General features: G+C 38.6%; 1 protein-coding gene and 1 long non-coding RNA gene across 2 annotated transcripts in view; both read right to left on the bottom strand.

Moving 5' to 3' along the window:
- Positions 1-383: 383 nt before the first annotated feature.
- LOC143739461 (uncharacterized) lies at positions 384-3238 on the bottom strand. Its single transcript, XR_013204208.1, has 2 exons — positions 3073-3238; positions 384-2912 (listed from the first exon to the last, which is right to left on the bottom strand). It is a non-coding gene; the product is annotated as an uncharacterized LOC143739461 (long non-coding RNA).
- Positions 3239-3401: 163 nt separating this feature from the next.
- Positions 3402-19657, bottom strand: part of kcnh1b (potassium voltage-gated channel, subfamily H (eag-related), member 1b) — a 67508-nt gene continuing 51252 nt past the window's right edge. The window contains exons 10-12 of the mRNA XM_077231947.1: positions 18493-18689; positions 3765-5407; positions 3402-3530 (exon numbers count right to left, since the gene is read on the bottom strand). Coding sequence (XP_077088062.1) covers positions 4562-5407; positions 18493-18689 — 1043 coding nt within the window. The 3' untranslated portion in view covers positions 3402-3530; positions 3765-4561. The remainder of the gene's footprint in view (positions 3531-3764; positions 5408-18492; positions 18690-19657) is intronic.

Here is a 19657-nt window from a genome sequence, read left to right on the forward strand (position 1 = left end):
ATGGTCTGATCCAACAGGATAAGATGAGCTACTGCCGCTTGAGGAGGAGATGTGTAACACAAAATACACACTGCCATTTAAAAGTTACTGTTCATTTTAAAATATATTAAAATATAAAACTGTTATTAAAAAATCGAATATTTTACATTATTACTGTATGTCCCTTTTGATCAAATAAAAGAGACGTCTTTTTAAAACATCCTTACTAACCACAAACTTTTGAGTAGTAGTGTATACAAAAATCTTCACTTATCACTTAAATAGTTGAGAATTTAAAGGTAATTTATTTTAAAGGTAACATTTATTCAAGATTGGCATGACCTGTTATTTTTTCTTGATATATATTTTCTGTATATATTCCAATAACAATATGAATGACCATATGTAATGCAAAGTATAAAATGCTTTAATATAAACATTTGACACATTTTAATAAACAGTTGCTTTTCTTGTCATTTTATGAGATTAATTTAGATCGATTATAAATAGGCAAGACATAATACATTTTTTTAAATTAAGTACGATTCCTTTCATTTATATTTCTTTTTGAAATAAAAATGAGATCTAATATCTGTATCATGACCTGATAAAAGTGATTTAACATGTAAGCGATAAAAAAATAAACATACAAAAATTTAAAATAAATTTTTAAGACATTTAAAAATACACATTTGTGCACAGACAAAGTGAAAACACAGCAACAAACAAAATATGCTAACACTATTCATTTAAAGTTTTCATATGTTACATTCATGTTATTCTCTCTTAGCATGTATCTGTATTTGCTGTAATGCATGGACTGTACATAAAAACTTTTGCTGCAATAAACATCTGAATAAAACATAAGTAGGCTTTTTATTAATCATATTTTGCACAACAGTAATTTTAAATAGTAAAATGGCTTTCACACTTTCCATTTACTTCCATCATACTTTAATAATCAAGTATTTCCATTAATTTAGTTTCCATAAAATTCGATCTTGCACAAAAAAAAAAAAATACAGCATTTGTTTACAACTAACGTAAACGTTAAACAACTGTTATCTCAAACTTTTGCAATGACCTTTTTCTGATAATCTTTAGACTTAAATCAGACATTAAAAAAAGAAAGTACAATCAGTAAGTCCCATCAAGTCTTTCAGTTTCACAGTGTGTACACTGATTCATTCTGCATACAGAATAGACAATGAATCAAACATTAAAGCTGTGCAGTGCAAATTTGGCAAAACATTCAAGAGTTTAACACTTCAACGTTTTGGACAAGCTATGATATACCACTCTCCTACACTTTCTTGGAAATTACATTTACAAAACAAAAAGGACTTAACACTTTTAAAAAGGAAAAAGGTTTTTGGCAAGAATGCTAAAAACCACACGCTAAATGAACACTACTGTACCTTATTTTATGCTTCATTTCATCCTATATAACTGGTATATTCCTCATTTATTAACCTAAACAGTTATCAGTATTGCTTATTCATGCATCTGTTAAAAAAGACACATAATACACTTTTTGATATTCCAAATTTAGCATAATATTTTCCCTTAACTATTTCCTTTGGCTCTTTTATTTTAGATAACTTTGATATAAAGTTAGAGTTATGAAGCAGTTAAAAGTCAAAAACAAACTCATTCACAAGAATTCACAGACAGTGGAATTTTGGTTATTTTGCATTTGTCGTTATTGCTATATTGCATGTTGTCACATTTTTAAGAGCACATCATTTTATCACATAAACAGGCAACATACTATTTCATAGTAAAAAAACAAGAAGAAAAACTTATATTCAGCATACAGTCCCAAACATACAATTACCAGGTTTATGATTTTTAGTAAGACTTTTAAAATGTGGATTCAACACTATGTGCAAGGTGGTACAATTTTACTAATTGTTTTAAAAGCAAAGGCCCGATCCATGAAACAAGAGCTCATCATTCATGATTCATAAAATCATTCATCATTCATAAATTGTCACATTTAATTGAATGCAATAATTCTACTCCAAAATGTGGTTTTACACAGAAATTCATTCCGCTCTTGTTCATAAATGGGCCAATTGTTTAAATCATTATAATCACTTTTGTATTTTTCTTGATTGACACATTATTTATAATGTAAATTACATATGATTTGACAGATGCAAGAATAAGACAGACGGCAGTTGTACATTTCACAGATACAAATAATTTTTTGGATGACCATACAAATATGCCATACAAAAAAGTTGAAAACTGATTTTATAGTGACATACTGGTATATTCCATTATATGTAAGATCCATATTCATATATTAATGTGTTGATTATTCAAGTTGTAATTCTTGTTCCAACAAACAGAACTGGAAAATTAATGAGCCATAGTGGCGTTACACCATATGATTGCTGCCCACTAGTTTATGGTTCAGACAAAAGGAGAAAGTTTTTTAACATCGAAAAAATTACACTCTTTATTTTCAAAGGTGAAGTATGTAGATTCTTCATCACCAGTGACGCCTAGAAGAATATCAAAGATAAAGCATTTCTTCCCCATTTGTGTGTTGCGTCCTCCAAGTCATCACAAATACAGCCCTTACAGGAGCTTGTGAAGGTATGTCTCAACAGGTAAACGTAAGCTGCTTTCAATTAAAGGTCCAACATATTAGGAATACTTTTAGCTGCTACAGTAGCCACGCCCCCAACTCTCAGTCTGCTACAGTAGCCACACCCCCAACTCTCAGCCTTCTACAGTAGCCACGCCCCCAACTCTCAGTCTGCTACAGTAGCCACGCCCCCAACTCTCTGTCTGCTACAGTAGCCACTCCCCAAACTCTGTCTGCTAGTGTAGCCACGCCCCAATCTCGCTGTCTGTACAGTAAGTACGCCCCAATCTCTCAGTCTGCTACAGTAGCCACTCCCCAAACTCTCAGTCTGCTACTGTAGCCACGCACCCAAGCCTCAGTCTGCTACAGTAGCCTCGCCCCAACTGTCAGTCTGCTACAGTAGCCACGCCCCAAACTCTCAGACTGCTACTGTAGCCACGCACCCAACCCACAGTCTGCTACAGTAGCCACGCCCCCAACTCTCTGTCTGCTACAGTAGCCACTCCCCAAACTCTGTCTGCTACAGTAGCCACGCCCCCAACTCTCTGTCTGCTACAGTAGCCACGACCCAAACTCTCAGCCTGCTACAGTTGCCACGCACCAAACTCTCAGTCTGCTACAGTAGCCACGCCCCAAACTCTGTCTGCTACAGTAGCCACGCCTCAACTCTCAGTCTGCTACAGTAGCCATGCCCCAAACTCTCAGTCTGCTACAGTAGCCACGCCCTCAACTCTCTGTCTGCTACAGTAGCCACTCCCCAAACTCTGTCTGCTAGTGTAGCCACACCCCAATCTTGCTGTCTGTACAGTAATTACACCCCAATCTCTCAGCCTGCAACAGTAGCCACGACCCAAACTCTCAGCCTGCTAAAGTTGCCACGCCCCAAACTCTCAGTCAGCTACAGTAGCCACGCCCCAAACTCTGTCTGCTACTGTAGCCACGCCCCAACTCTCTGTCTGCTACAGTAGCCACGCCCCAAACTCTCCACCTGCTACAGTAGCTTTGCCCCAAACTCTCAGCCTGCTACAGTAGCCACACCCCAAACTCTCAACTCCTACAGTAGACACACCCCACACTCTCCACCTGCTACAGTAGCTTCGCCCCAAACTCTCCACATGTTACAGTAGCTTCGCCCAAAACTCTCACCCTGCTACAGTAGCCACACCCCAAACTCTCCACCTGCTACAGTAGCCACGCCCCAAACTCTCAGCCTGCTACAGTAGCCACACCCCAAACTCTCCACCTGCTACAGTAGCTTTGCCCCAAACTCTCAGCCTGCTACAGTAGCCACACCCCAAACTCTCAACTCCTACAGTAGCCACACCCCAAACTCTCAGCCTGCTACAGTAGCCACGCCCCAAACTCTCAGTCTGCTACAGTAGCCACACCCCAAACTCTCCACCTGCTACAGTAGCTTCACCCCAAACTCTTACCCTGCTACAGTAGCCACGCCCCAAACTCTCAACTCCTACAGTAGACACACCCCACACTCTGCATATGCTACAGTAGCTTCGCCCCAAACTCTCCACCTGTTACAGTAGCTTCGCCCCAAACTCTCAGCCTGCTACAGTAGCCACACCTCAAACTCTCACCTCCTACAGTAGCCACACCCCAAACTCTCACCCTGCTACAGTAGCCACACCCCAAACTCTCAGTCTGCTACAGTAGCTTCGCCCTAAACTCTCACCTCCTACAGTAGCCATGCCTCTAACTCTACTGGTTGAGCTGAAAGTGATTGACAGATCTGAGTGGACGCTCTCAATGCTTTAATGGTGCTTAAATGTTTACAATTTTTGGAAACCCATGAATGGCATACTAATAGCAGTCAGTGAACAATAAACTGGGTTAAGAGAATGTATTTTAACATAACAAATCTTACATACTTCACCTTTAAAGTAAAATACTAATTGAGGTCAGTTTGGTTTGACTAGAACAGGATCAAACCATCTTCCCTTCAACCCATCCTATCAGACATGAAACACATTAGGAGAACATATCATCCCTTTCTGAATCTGGAGAGCCCGGCCTTGATATGTCAAACAAGTTCGAAGTTCTTGAGGTCTTTCTGTCTTTGAGAAGTTGGAGCATCTCTGCGAGCTGTGCTTCGATTCCGCTCATTCTGCTGCTGAGGGAGCTGATGTCTCCTCGCAGCTCCTGCTTCAGCTCTGTAAAACAGGCCTGAAGACTCTTTTCGGGAATGGAGTGGAACGCTCGTGTCCCCTCAGGCTGAATGGGGCTCCGTTCCTGAGGAGTTCGAGCACTACCGTCACCCATATTATCGAGTCGCAGGTCACTCTTGGTGATGCCGCTGTCGCACGAGTCCGTCTTCTTGAGGGACAGTTCATTTTGAGACTTAGTCCTGTCTGGTAGCATCTCCATGGACTCAGCTTTGGACACAGGACACCAGGAGAGATCAGACTTGGCGGTGGCTTCTTTAAACCGACCCCAGCCTTTGCTTTTGGTTGGTTCTGCTGACTTTTTTCTTGTATAGTTTCCATTAGAGGCCACAGGAGCGTAAATTTTTGCTCGACATGACGAGGATGATGAGGTGGGGGAAGACGTAACCGGAGTAGCTGGACTTTCAGTGACCGTGATGACGCTGGTTGGTGACGTGATCTCGAGCACCATGGTCTCCGCTCTGCCTTTCTCGAGATCCGGTTCTCCTTGACTTGCTCGCTCCGCCGCCAGACGGGCCTCTCTCTGCTGGCGGAACCGCTGGAAGAGACGTCGCACAGGGTGATCTGGAGGTAGATTCAGAGGGGCTTCATTCTTCCTTCGCAGCATCTCCTCTTCCTCCCGTTTGACGTCACTTATTTTACGGAAGACGATCTATATGATTCAAACAAGAGAGTACATGTATACATAAGAATAAACACAGTTTATTAGTAAGGGATAGTGTACATCCAGCTGGTTGTTATCTCAGAATAAACCCCCGAAAGGGTGATGAGGACCCGACACGAAGCGGAGGGGTCTTGCATTAGCCTGAAGGGGGTTATTCTTAGATAACAACTGGCTGGATGTACATCAACCCGCTTATTACACGGCTACTTGCCACGTAAGTTAATAATTAGACACAAAATATTGATCTGATTCTAAATATTTTATTAGGTCTTTAAGTGAGCATTTGCTAGCGCGGCAAGTTCAAACTAGACAGACATTTAAGGGACACGGTATACAGTCATGCCACTTATTACACAGAATCTCGCAACATAAATAACTATGGGGATAAGAGATATTGATTTCAGATTAAACGGTTTTAAGATCATACCTGTTTGTTATCCAATAATCCAACAGTGTACAAAAAAATTGTCACAAAATGGCAGCAGCTGCGTTTGTGTGAAACAAGAGAGACCAAGGCCACGATACTGGATGGCATAATTAAATAACTTTACAAAATATTGATTCAACTGAGTTTTATTATTTTATTAGCACACCAAAAGCAAAACTTCCATGAAGAAAAAACATTATTAGCAAATGTATAGCGCTGCTGACTTCAGTAACCCGGATGGACCTTTGTTATCCATTTTCAGCGTTTTTTGTCAAATTTAAGTTTTTACAGGTTTTGTGAAGAGTGCTTTATGTGAAGAACAAACCAAAATTTAAGTCGTTAATTATTAAAAAAAAAACATTCAATCATGGCATTCAAACACATTCAAACCGACTCTCAAGTAAGATGATGATGTCCAACATCATCTGACGACAATCATGACGTAATGTGTTGAATGTGTTGATTGCAACATGAAGGACAATAAAAATTAGAAATGCATCATTGACCCAGAAATGTTCACAGCCCCTAGTCAATTTGTGCTTTAATTGCATCTATCTGGACTCTTGACGCTTAAGCACCTTGAACGATGAGAAGTGAGTCACATGGTTCATTTTAAAGTGTTTGCTAGAATGGTTAGTCACTGCTATTTTTAACTTCATGGTCAATCAAATAAAGCTTTTAATTTCTGAACTAGCTGAATAAATACAACAACCAGTACAATAAAATGTTGTCAGATTATGTGTGGGATAAAACTAAATGCAACTTAATATCATTGTGCAGAAATATTGCCAGAAGTACGTTTCTTCCAGAATGGATTGGAAAAATCAGTCACTGGTAGAACATCTACTATAGTATAATGAAAAATCTGTGATTTTGTCATGTCTGTTTAGGTTTTGTTTTAGGTTTGTGATTCCCTCTTCATCTTTAGTCCATGTGCAATCTTTTCATTTGTTCATTGTCTGGTTATCTTGATGTCAGTTCTGTTTTTTCACTGGTTCATGTTAATCAGTTCCACTTTGCCATTGGTTGTAGTTGTCATTTGTTTCCCATTGTCCTTGTATTTAAGCCTTCGTGTTTGGCATGTTTATTTGTGCGTTTTTTTGTTTATCCTGATATTGGTGAGTTTGTCAAGTCTGGGCAGGTTCAAGCCAGGTCTATATTATCAAGTTCAAGTTCTCATGTCCATGAAAATTTTATTCTAATACCATAAAATATTAAGTGTCTGTATAATATGTATTCTTTTATTAATTTTCAGGGCTATGGATGGGTCAGCTAAACAGAGACTACTATTATTCCTTTAAATTATACAAATGCCTCATTAAAATGTTTAGAAATGTATAAAACTCATCAGAGATCAGGAAATAGACACTTAAACACTTCATACAAATACTGTAGACATAGAAACTTCTTCAATGGTTCACCACTGGGGGGTGATCTCAGTGAATCTGCATTCATGTTGGTGAGTTTGTCAAGTCTGGGAGATCATACCCCCCCTTATGGCTTGGCTTGTTGATCAAATCATGATGTCTATGGTTGAATCTCTCATTTTCACCCCAGAACCAAAGAAAAAAAGGCAACCACCAGCAGGTGAAACTGCCCAATGGGAACCACCCACATCTTGTTTAACAAGAATGTTGTTCCGGGACCAACAAAAGATGCTGATCCAGAATCATGTCTTACTTGGCGAAACCTCTGTGTCCTTCTACCAACACGGAGGGTATCACATCTCAGTCTACATCCAAGACAAATTTATCTGGGCCTGCAATGTGCCTTCAGCCTTTAAAAGAGATGGTAATTTTCCAAGTCAAAATGAAAGTGGACGAGGACTATAATATCGTGCAGATATTTCATGCTGTGTTCATACAAAAGGGTGGACAACAGCTTTCCATACCCTGGGAGAGTGATCTCACACGTTTTTACTTAATTATGAATGAACCTGGAGGCAGAATGAAAGCAAGATCCCTGTATTATTGCTACCTTCTAAAAACTTTTAACTCATAAATGTGATGTGATAAGATTCATGAGATGTCCTTGTTCGGTAGTAGTTCACAATTTATAGTATTCCTATGTTATTTTCGCATCCGATTATTGTTTGATTATTCCTGCTTCTAATGTAGATGATTTTCACAATTAGAAGACTATTAAGGTATTAAGTTTAGTTTGTCTTGTTTAGGTTAGATTGATTACTAAAGGAGTGTGAGTCAAGTCACCCTCATTTATATAGAGCTTTTTTTTACAAAGATTTACAGAGATAACAGGAAAATAATGCAGCAAAGATTGTTTTTGCTTTACAGCAGAACTGGAAGAAAGTCATTGTCCAGTTTAAGTGCATTTTTGATTGATTCATTTCTTTTGTGATCATTAGTTATTAACTTAAGGGCCGCTAACACGACACCGTTTTAACTGAAATAGGTTTCAAAGTGCAAGTTTTTGAAACGGGTTTTGAAAGCGATACCATCATCATCTCCGTGTAAACTTCAAAAACGTGAATCTGTGAGAACAGTGACGGCATGCATATGCGTATTACACGTTTAGTCCGTAGGCATGAGCGTTTCTTTACAAAGTGACATTGACAGTTACTTGTCTGGCATGCATAATACAGCGTTTTTAGTCGTTTAGTTGGAGATTAAATGGTACTACATTTAAATGTAAAACATGAATATTAAGCACAAGGTGTTTAGAATGGGCAAAAAAAAAATTCTAACCTAATTACAAGCATTATGTTCATGCATGCGGAAGCTGTCCTAATGTGTTAATGATGTTGGTTCATTAATTCATTCCTGTGCACAGACTGACTCAGCAAGACTTTGTTTTCTTACCCGGTCACATGGATCTGCTTCCTGATGAAGCCATTTAGGTGCATTGTAAAGTGCAAAAATAAATGGATTTTCTATCAGGTCAGACAGATGACTGTGAGATGTGCGGTGGGAGCAGCACTGGACTGCAGGCGGACAATATTCACGAGTGCCGTTTCTGCATTTATCCTGTCAAAGCTGAAGATAATGAGTTTTGGAGGTTAGAAAGGTTCATAGTTTATTGCCCAAGTCTGAAAACAACAATGAACATGATTTTCCTAACGTAGAGCCAGCTGTGGAGAATTACTCTAGTTTGAAATAAAATGAAAAACATTACATGCTTCATTGCTGCACGGCTAAGACAAATACGTCACTATACAGAAGCCTAAAAGTGCCCTTTAGCATCTGTTTATTAACACGTTGGGTTCACTTACAAATCTTTATTATCATAAAGCTATTTTCTTAAAATATATTTATTCTTTTGCTGGCTAAAATACATCCACGTTTGTGTTTATTTGTAGAGAACAAATAATATAGTGTGTGCATTTTATTAAATTCACTTTTTGTGTTCTGTGAAAGAAACAGTCATGTGGCTTTAAGTAAATGACGACCGATTTTTTTTTATTAACATTTTGGCTGAACTATTTCTTTAAGACATTACAAGAAGGTTTTTCAGTAATGATTTTAGAGTCTTTAAGGAGACTTGGTTAAAATTGAGTCTAGAAATGTATCCGGCTTTTACTGTACGTCATCCGCGCGCTTTAAAACACATTTCTTCATTTACTCACTCCAATGCAGGTGACTAGTGACAAAACTATTGACAATTTACTGCTCATGATGATCAATAGAGCCACAAGACTTTAAAATTGGCTTCCAATGTCTGTTATTAGCATAGAGGTGAGAGGAAACAACTGCATGTCTCAAAGATGAATTACTTCAACAACTCAGAAATCACTGTTCAGCTCTGAAGTGACATCCAAGTCAGTTTTTGAGTTTTTGCTTATGTAATTAAATAGTTATAATTTCTAAATTGAATTATTCACTACTACAACAACACTCTGTTGTAATAAAAGGTACTTGGATACTCTGCATAACATGAAAATATTCTGTGTTTACTGATGCAATGCAGATAATCAATGAACCAGAAGTATAATTTATTACCTATTATCCACATGTAGCATCATGAGGTCACGTGATAACAATATAGGATACTTCATGTCATTTATCATGAAATAATGTCTATGGTTTCACTTAGACAGTATAAACTGCACAGAAATAAGCTAGTTTTACTTTCTGAACAAATGTCTATATATTTTACTGATTCAAAATGATCACTTGTGAGTTTGTGAGTCTTTTGAGCAATTAATTAAAAAAAGCTGAGAAACATTTGTTCCTGAATCAGACTACACTGATCATGCTGAATGTATTTGCATGCAGCAACTAAAGATAATGCTATATACAGTAAATATGAAATATGAACTCTTTTTGCCATGTTGCAGCTAAATAATGGTGAAGGAAATACTGCTGTCTCTTTGACCTTTATGTGATGAAGGTGAAGTAAATTCCCAGACATATACTCATTAAGTGTCATTTATCATAAAATGACATGCTAGAGATAGTTTCCAAACCTTGCCTAACAGCAGGATCATTTCACAAGGTGCATCGGTAATATAATATTTCACATGCAGCCACTCGCCTGATTTGTTTCAACATCATCATCACTTTTTATGGGCAAACAAGAGACTAGATACTTTCCCCAGGGTTGGATGTGACCTAAATCAACGGGGACTTCTGAAAGCAATGTATCACAAAAAAATTAAGACCCTGTCCAGCTTTAAGGTATGATTATCATACAGAAAGTCACACTTGTAGCGCAGGCACTGTTAGAGATCGATGATATAATAGAGACAGACAGGAGCGCAAAACAGGAGGATGTAAATAAAGTAAAATGAGTCTGTGGGAGAGAGAGCCATAATACCAGTGAAGATCGTGAAAAGTCTGCTTAGACAAATGCGAAAATAAAAGGAAATGGGAAATCAATATAGTATAGCTTCAAAGAAGGTGAAATGCAAGAGAGATTTGTCTGAATAAACAGCACACAGTTTGATAAGCAGCAGAGGACACTGAATAAGAAAGATCTGTCCATCCCAGAACACAATCAATACCACTGACCGGTAACGGAGAGCTTCAAGCGGCCCAACATGTCACTGTCAGGATGCTCTGGTATTAAAGGTTATAATTCACCCTAATGGAAAACTAACTGCCATTACATACTGACAACAGGTGATTTTTTAAGACTATTCGGGGGTGAATAGTCTTAAAAAATCACCTGTTGTCAGTATGTAATGGCAGTTTTCTAAGATGATCTTAAACTACCTAGCAGACAGACAGACAGATCAGTCAAGTCACCTTCATTTATATAGTGCTTTTTACAATACAGATTGTTTCAAAGCACCTTTACAGTGAAAAATACTAAAAAAAAAATTTTTTGTGCTGTACAGCAGATCTAGAAGAAATTCATTGTCCTGCTTAAGTTTTTAATCGATTAACTTTAGACAGACAGCAGATCTAGAAGAAATTCATTGTCCTGCTTAAGTTTTTAATCGATTAACTTTAGACAGACAGACAGACAGACAGATAGATAGATAGATAGATAGATAGATAGATAGATAGATAGATAGATAGATAGATAGATAGATAGATAGATAGATAGATAGATAGATTAGGCTGCATAAATATTTCTGCATAGTCTTTCTGTTTATTCAATGATATACTGTAGTCAGCTGAATCCAGGCCGTTTCCAGACCAGATGGAGGACCTGCGCCTAGACACGACCACAACGCATGATGCAGTAAGCCGGATCCAGGCCGTATTCAGACCAGATGGAGGACCTGCTCCTAGACACGACCATAACCCATTATGTAGCCAGCCGGATCTGGGCCGTATCCCAATCAGATGGAGGACCTGCACCTAGACACAACCATAACCCATTATGTAGCCAGCCGGATCTGGGCCGGATCCAGACCAGATGGAGGACCTGCTCCTAAACACGACCATAACCCATTATGTAGCCAGGCGGATCTGGGCCGTATCCAGATCAGATGGTGGAACTGCGCCTAGACATGACCACAACACATGATGCAGTCAGCCGGATCCGGGCCGTATCCAGATCAGATGGAGGACCTGCGCCTAGATACGACCACAACGCATGATGTAGCAAGCCGGATCCGGGCCATATCCAGATCAGATGGTGAACCATGGCAAAGCATGACGCAACCAACATTACCGCAACGCATTCCTGAAGTGTCAGCAGAGATTGTGTCAACTAGACTCTCCCCTGTGAAGGCCTCATCGACACGACAGCCATCGGCACTGATCCTCAACAAAACGTCTCCATACCCGCATGACTCTGATCGTCAACTAGATGAACTGAGATAATATATTTTGATTGTTTCAAACCAATTTGACTTCTGACCTGTAATGCCTGAATCATAATCATACACTGTTGGTTCGTTGGCCAGAGGAGAACTGAGCGATTGAGTCTGGTTTCTCCCGAGGTTTATTTCTCCATGCTGTCATTGATGGAGATTTGGGTTCTCCCTTTTAGCCTGGCTAACGTCAGACCTAGTCTCATTGAGACGTGGGTCTGGGAACCACATGTTCATTTTCTAGTATTTGAGGCGTGGTTTACGAATGCCCAGAGCCGTTTATTGGGTGCTACGAATGTCTATCAAATGCGCCTATACGTAGCTCATAGCCAATCGTTTCAATTATACCAGATGACGTATGTAGAGCGACAGAAATTAGACGAGGAAGAAGACGATGTGTCAGAGATTTATGTGTACATGATGGCGTTCAGCGACTAACGCCGTTTGTGCTGCATCGAAAGGTAACCTCGCGTCTGCTGATTTCATGAGAATGCTAATGTGAATCATATGACAAGCCTTGAATCCTGCCTCTTTAGTGCATTCTTAACAGAGAGAGAGAGAGAGAGAGAGAGAGAGAGAGAGATGGAGAGAGAAGGAGAGAGAGAGAGAAAGAGAGAGAGAAAAGGAGAAAGAGAGATGGAGAGGGGGGGGGGGGGGGGTTGAGGATGAAGATACTTCTGTATCAGGTTTCTATTTTCTGTTCTTCCAAGGTCAGTTTGACATTGAGTTCCTCTAATTCAGCTCTTGACTCTACATGGCCATTTTCTGACCGTTACTAAATTGAACGGCGACTTTGATCATGGCTATCTAATCTTTACCTCTATCTCTCTCTTCATCCTGCACTCACACACAGAGCAGAGCCACGCTTAAGATTTACAGTAAGCTGGATCTGATCAGGCTGTACCGGGATAATACAGAAGATACACAGAGCAGCTTACGACACTATCTCACCTGGACAAAGAAGGCCATTACTGTGATGATAGCCATTCAATCACTGAAACATGAACACAGGCAATGCTTGCTTCGGTTTCATGTGCTGAGTGAACCAAGAGCCTTTCATAAATCACACCCACAGTATAATGCCAGACTAGAGAACAACCAATCATTCTAGTGGTGTCATTTGTGTTTAGTATAATGCAAGGGGGCTGGGTTCAAATCCTGATCTAATGCAATGTTTTATGATGAACTGCAAATGCAAAATTGCAAATGAACTCGACTTTAGCTATGGACAACAGCAGAATTGACAGTTACACTTAATTTCGATGGCCTGTTTTAGACATTAGTTAGAAGAATAAGTTGACATGTAGTTGCAAAATTTATTTTAGTAAGTAGAACGTCCAAAGTGGACCATCAAAATAAAGTGTCACAGAAGAGGCTTTTTGATACCATTTGTGTCATTGAAAAATCCACACATAAAAATAATAATTATCATTATTTATAATAAAACTTTCCTTTTTTAAAATCTAATAATTATAATGTCTTCAGGCTTGATTCTATTATTTTTTAACTTGTTCTGACTTATGAGCCAAAGCGAGATCATACATTATTAATCATATTCTTTTAATTATCCCTGAAAAGAAAACTGTTTATGGTCGTTCAGTTTTGGTTTTGCTGCTCTACTGTAAATGATTGAAATGTGCTAAAAAAGTCATTGCAATTAGAGTCATATATTTCAATCTCTGCATTTAAAAAAATAGTTGGGAGTGTTTTTTATCACAGCTTGTAAATGTTTTAAATGAATGTTTATATGTGTGTATTGTAATGTATGTTTGTATGTCTTTCATGAGATTTGAACCCTCCTGCCAGTCTGTTGCTGAAAATAAGCACTTGTTTTTAAATGGTTAAATAAAGGCTAATAATAAATAGTATTAATGCTTACTGTGGCTATTCCAGAACATTTAAAGTCCTACATAGATTCAGTCTTCCCCATATTTTAGCTTAATGTGACAAATGAATTTAAACCATAAGTTTTGGACACCGCAAGGTTAAACTGCATCTCTGTCTTTGGAAGCGCATCTTGTGCAAACACTCTTTTGGCGTTAAAAAACTACTGTCAGGAATTACTAAGGACACGCAGTATAAAACAAAGTGCTGGAAAATTTACCAAAAAATTGGTAGATTGTGTTGGTCATCATGGAAATGATCCGGCTGTGTGTGTGTTTAATGTGTGTGTCGTGTGTCTTGTCAGAGCTTTTTTGGTTTTGCACTCTTGTGCTAATCTGCTCTGTTTAGTAAATCTGGCCCTTAAACTCTTAGGTTGCGTTTGTTTTGAAGGGAGATTTTGTAGGGATTCGCCAACCACTGTATGCAAAAACTCCTACTGTATGCATTACTTTTAAAATCCATCTTTCGTCTATTTAATACAGGCGTCTGCAACCTTTTTTGTCATGTAGTGTCATTTTTAAGTTTGTGAGTTTATCATGGTGCAACATTGTGTGACGCTGAACTTTGTGCTTGCTGAAGAGATACTGACCTACTATATCTGTGTCGTATCTGTCTCGTATCTGTGTCGTATCTGTGTCGTATCTGTCATATCTGTATCTGTGTCGTATCTGTGTCGTATCTGTGTCGTATCTGTGTCGTATCTGTGTCGTATCTGTGTCGTATCTGTCTCGTATCTGTCATATCTGTATCTGTGTCGTATCTGTGTCGTATCTGTGTCGTATCTGTGTCATATCTGTGTCGTATCTGTCATATCTGTATCTGTGTCGTATCTGTGTCATATCTGTGTCGTATCTGTGTCATATCTGTGTCGTATCTGTGTCATATCTGTGTCATATCTGTGTCGTATCTGTGTCATATCTGTGTCATTTCTATGTCATATCTGTGTCATATCTGTGTCGTATCTGTGTCATATCTGTGTCATATCTGTGTCGTATCTGTGTCATATCTGTGTCGTATCTGTGTCGTATCTGTGTCGTATCTGTGTCATATCTGTGTCGTATCTGTGTCATATCTGTGTCATATCTGTGTCGTATCTGTGTCATATCTGTGTCTTATCTGTGTCGTATCTGTGTCGTATCTGTGTCGTATCTGTGTCGTATCTGTGTCATATCTGGGTCGTATCTGTGTCGTATCTGTGTCATATCTGTGTCGTATCTGTCACATCTGTATCTGTGTCGTATCTGTGTCGTATCTGTGTCATATCTGTGTCGTATCTGTGTCGTATCTGTGTCATATCTGTGTCGTATCTGTCATATCTGTATCTGTGTCGTATCTGTGTCGTATCTGTGTCGTCTCTGTGTCATATCTGTGTCGTATCTGTGTCGTATCTGTGTCATATCTGTGTCGTATCTGTCATATCTGTATCTGTGTCGTATCTGTGTCGTATCTGTGTCATATCTGTGTCGTATCTGTCTCGTATCTGTGTCATATCTGTGTCGTATCTGTCATATCTGTATCTGTGTCGTATCTGTGTCGTATCTGTGTCATATCTGTGTCGTATCTGTCATATCTGTATCTGTGTCGTATCTGTGTCGTATCTGTGTCATATCTGTGTCGTATCTGTGTCGTATCTGTGTCATATCTGTGTCATATCTGTGTCGTATCTGTGTCGTATCTGTGTCGTATCTGTGTCATATCTGTGTCGTATCTGTGTCATATCTGTGTCATATCTGTGCACACCGGATCTAGCTACCGGGAGCCGGTATAACATGCTCTCACACATTTATTTTTTGCCATTTTGGGAGGAGAAAAATCTATAAAAATACGTATATTTAATGATAAATGATAAATACATTTTCATTTCTGTGTGAACTATCCCTTTAAAAATAGAACATTTGAAAATATGAATGAAACATTACAGTGCATTCATCCCTACAGCCGCACAAGTGATGGAGTGCTATAGGGATTGTGCTGTGAGAGGGTGTAGATCTTCCCGCTCAGTTGGCTTCATAATCACTTCACTGTAAAAAGTGCTTACACAGAGAAACGAGACATGAATTTAAACGAAGCCGTGTGCAGTCCGCCTCCACATTGACACAATGTAGCTGACAAACTCTAGGACAAAAGCAGCGTTCAGCCGCACCAGCGATGATATTAATAAAAAACCTGTCAACGTCGTTCTAGGAAGAGCAGAGTAATTGAAGGACTTGTCAGTGAAAGAAAGAGGAAAACATAATAACTAAATGAATGAAACATCACAAAGCTTCAGGAGTTTGTTCATTCAAATGAGATACATTAAGATAAAGAGGTTAGGTCACTTTTACATTTCAGAGATGTGTGAACACGGCCTTTGAGAAGTATCAGTAAATTAGTCAGGCAAACTTTCCAAGATAAGAAGTTATAACTTAACCAGTAAATTACCATTGTGATGCTTGTGTGAACAAGGTTAAAAGGGCCATTCACAACATGGATGATAACTATAATCATAACACTAAAGATATATTTAAAAACATATTCTATATGTAAAATAATAGCAGAGTCCACAGCACAACTATAACGATAATTACACAGCGGAAGGATAACTTTGCAATCACTTTCATAACAATTCTTTCCAGCTGATGAATGGTATTGACATCCTGCTTCAAAGAGCTCGAGCATTTAAAGCTGCAGCGCACGCTTAGAAGAAACCGGATGTTATTGTCTGCTGGTGTGGAAGCTAATTCAGTTATCATTAGTGAAGACTACCAGTAGAGTACAGTAAAGGCCCCCATATATTCATGGGAAAACTCATTTTGTTCTTTGTTTTGGAGTAAAAAGAAGTTTGAAATATCTTTTTAGCGACACTGCGCACATTTAGATGAATATGTAAATATGTGCTGCACGCTTTCCTTTCAATAATAAATTTGTATGAAAACAGCAGCTTTACAATGTTAAACGTAACGTAAAACGGAAAAACAGTTTCTGTGTCTCTTTCAATGAAAATTACACTTCAAATTCTTAAAGAGTAACTAAACACTAAAATAACTTTTTTTAGTAAATGATCTGTAAGAATGGAGCTTCATAAATGCTGTTCATTGATTCCAGTAAATTTTTTGACATTTGGGTTTAAAGTGTTTTAATTACATATTTAAAAGTTTTTTACTTAAAAATGTTTATTTATGGCATAAAATAGCTTGAATGTAACTCGACACCCTTGCCTCATTTAGTATTTGTGGTTCTATGAATATGCAAATAAGCCCCGCCTCCACTCACTCACACGTTGACCTGATTGGTTTCAAGGTTTACCAGCCAGTTTGCAAAAACAGGCTTGACAACAAAATTGTAGATCCCTGTGAAAAATCACAATTTTCAGGTACATAAATTAAATATAAATTATATTATGTTACAAAAGTTATTGAGTAAAGAGCAGTGACTGATTTTTCTTTGTCTTTTGTTGTTTGAGTAATATTAAGGACGCAGAGGGCAGAAGGAATATTAGGCTGCTGTCACTTTAAGAGGTAATGCACCTATCCAATACACTGTTACTCATGCGTTTTCTTTCTCAACTGTTTATGTTCACTTAAGACATAACCGGTGAAGTTTACAAGGATGCTCGCCAACGTGAAAGAGCTCAATTCAGTATTTGCACACTGGCTAAGATCCGGATTTCTGGACAGTTGCTTCAGATGTTTAAAGACAGAAAACTTCCCACACGGTAAGTAATGAATTGAGCTCCCTATCGCGTCTTCTTGCGCTTAAATATTTAAATTGGCAAAGACTAAAAAAAAAAAAAAGATTTCCACATCAAAGAAGACGGAGCCTCAGAGCACACCTACCTATTATGTATTCTAGGACCAATGGTAGTTCAATTGTGTTTAACAGCTGGAGCCGAGAAGTTTGAGTTGGCATGCTGTTTCAAACTCCCGAAATGAACTTCGTTTGGGCCTGATTTTGATCAAAATGATGTCACACATGTCCATTCTTTGATTTTGGTTGAAATATATCAGGGTCTATTTAGATGTACAACACCTGGCATGTTAGCTTTGTTATGTGACCTTATTTCAGTCATTTAGAAGTCAAAAAAATTTTTGAAGGCTGAGGTGTTTCAGAATAAGCACAATTTAGTCTGACTTAAATGCACCATTGCGTCTTTACACTGAATTTTAAGCAGGCACAGAGCAGCCTTAACTCTGTAGTGTAAAGATGCTTATAGAGCACACTACTTATGAGTTTGTCAGTTAATGAACCATTCAGTGTGTTAAATAACGGTGACATCCAAAATGAGTAGGTTGGGAAACTGCTTTAACAAGAGAAGCCTTGTCATACTCATTTGGAACTTTGGGGGGGAACTCATTTGGAACTTTGGGAAACTCATTTGGAACTTTGGGGGGGGGGGGGGGGGAGACTCATTTGGAACTTTGGGAAACTAATTTGGAACTCTTGGGAATTAATTTGGAACTTTGGGGGGGAAATCATTTGGAACTTTGGAAACTCATTTGGAACTCTTGGGAATTCATTTGGAACTTTTTATTTTTTATATGAAGTGGTCTAGGCACTCACCCTTTTCCTCAGGTTGTAGGTTAACACCAGATTGCGTGAGAAGTGGCCGGCGAAGGCTGCGTAGAATTCCAGAACCTTCTGTAAGGCATCCCGCTTTATGATGTGAAGATCGCAGTAGGTCAGTGCACGAACATTGGCACAAGCCTGAGCTAAATTCACCTCTTTCCAGAACACATCCCCGAACACATCTCCCTTTCCTGGGAGAAAAAAAGAGAGGGGGACATTGAAAAATGAATTCCATTAGGCTTTCTAATACTTTCAGGGGAATGTCCCGGATTCGTTTATATAGTTGCACATTTTCATGGAGCACAGGAAACTCAATTTGCACTTTAGGATAAAACTGGTCAGGTTGAGGATGTTATTTCAGGGGAACATTAAATAAATTCATGCATATAAATAAGATCCACAGTAAAGTAAACCAGTAAAGGTATGGTCACATTTACCATTGTGAATTTACACACATACCAGTCAATTTTAGCAGACAAAAACCATGCAGATTTTGCAATGGGTTGAAGTAACGTGAATTTGCAGTATTGAAAAACAGAAAGCTGCTTGGTTTGAAAATGCCTTCTTTGTGATCTGTGCTTCATACATGCTACTCTAATGATGATAGACAGTGGACTTTTTTGCCCTTGAAATTTTGCCTGAAATGTTGCTTATGTGACCACAGATTAACATCATGTTTACACTTGCAGTGCCACACCATGTCAGATATCATTTATTATAAAAAGGAAATGCCTAAATTGTTCCAAATGTGTAAGACCATTTTGAGAAATGTCTTAGTGTTTTTGGTGGAAGTCAATGAGCTACAGTGCTTTCTTCAAAATATATTCTTCTGTTTTCCACAGAAGAAATAATTTTTTAGAACAACAATAGATTGCTCGATATCTGTAGCTCAACTTCTCTTTTTTTTATTTCCTATTCCAGAACAAGCAAACTGTGCCGGTGTGTCCACTGTGCTTTCATACTAAATTTACATTCTTCAACTCTATAAAATACATTCACACAGCGCTTCACCCTAGAGCAGATCTCATCCCCACTGACGACTCTGCTTTGCTTCCAATCCTGCAATGACAGATTTACACCTCCAGTGAAATGACACACTCTGCTAGAGACCCGCTGTCCCGCACGGGCTGCAGTGCAATATTTATCTCAGCGTAATACT

The sequence above is a fragment of the Siphateles boraxobius genome, unplaced genomic scaffold (assembly GCF_051911475.1).
Source record: "Siphateles boraxobius isolate OS27281-9 unplaced genomic scaffold, OSU_SipBor_1 160, whole genome shotgun sequence".
NCBI classification, from domain to species: Eukaryota; Metazoa; Chordata; class Actinopteri; order Cypriniformes; family Leuciscidae; genus Siphateles; species Siphateles boraxobius.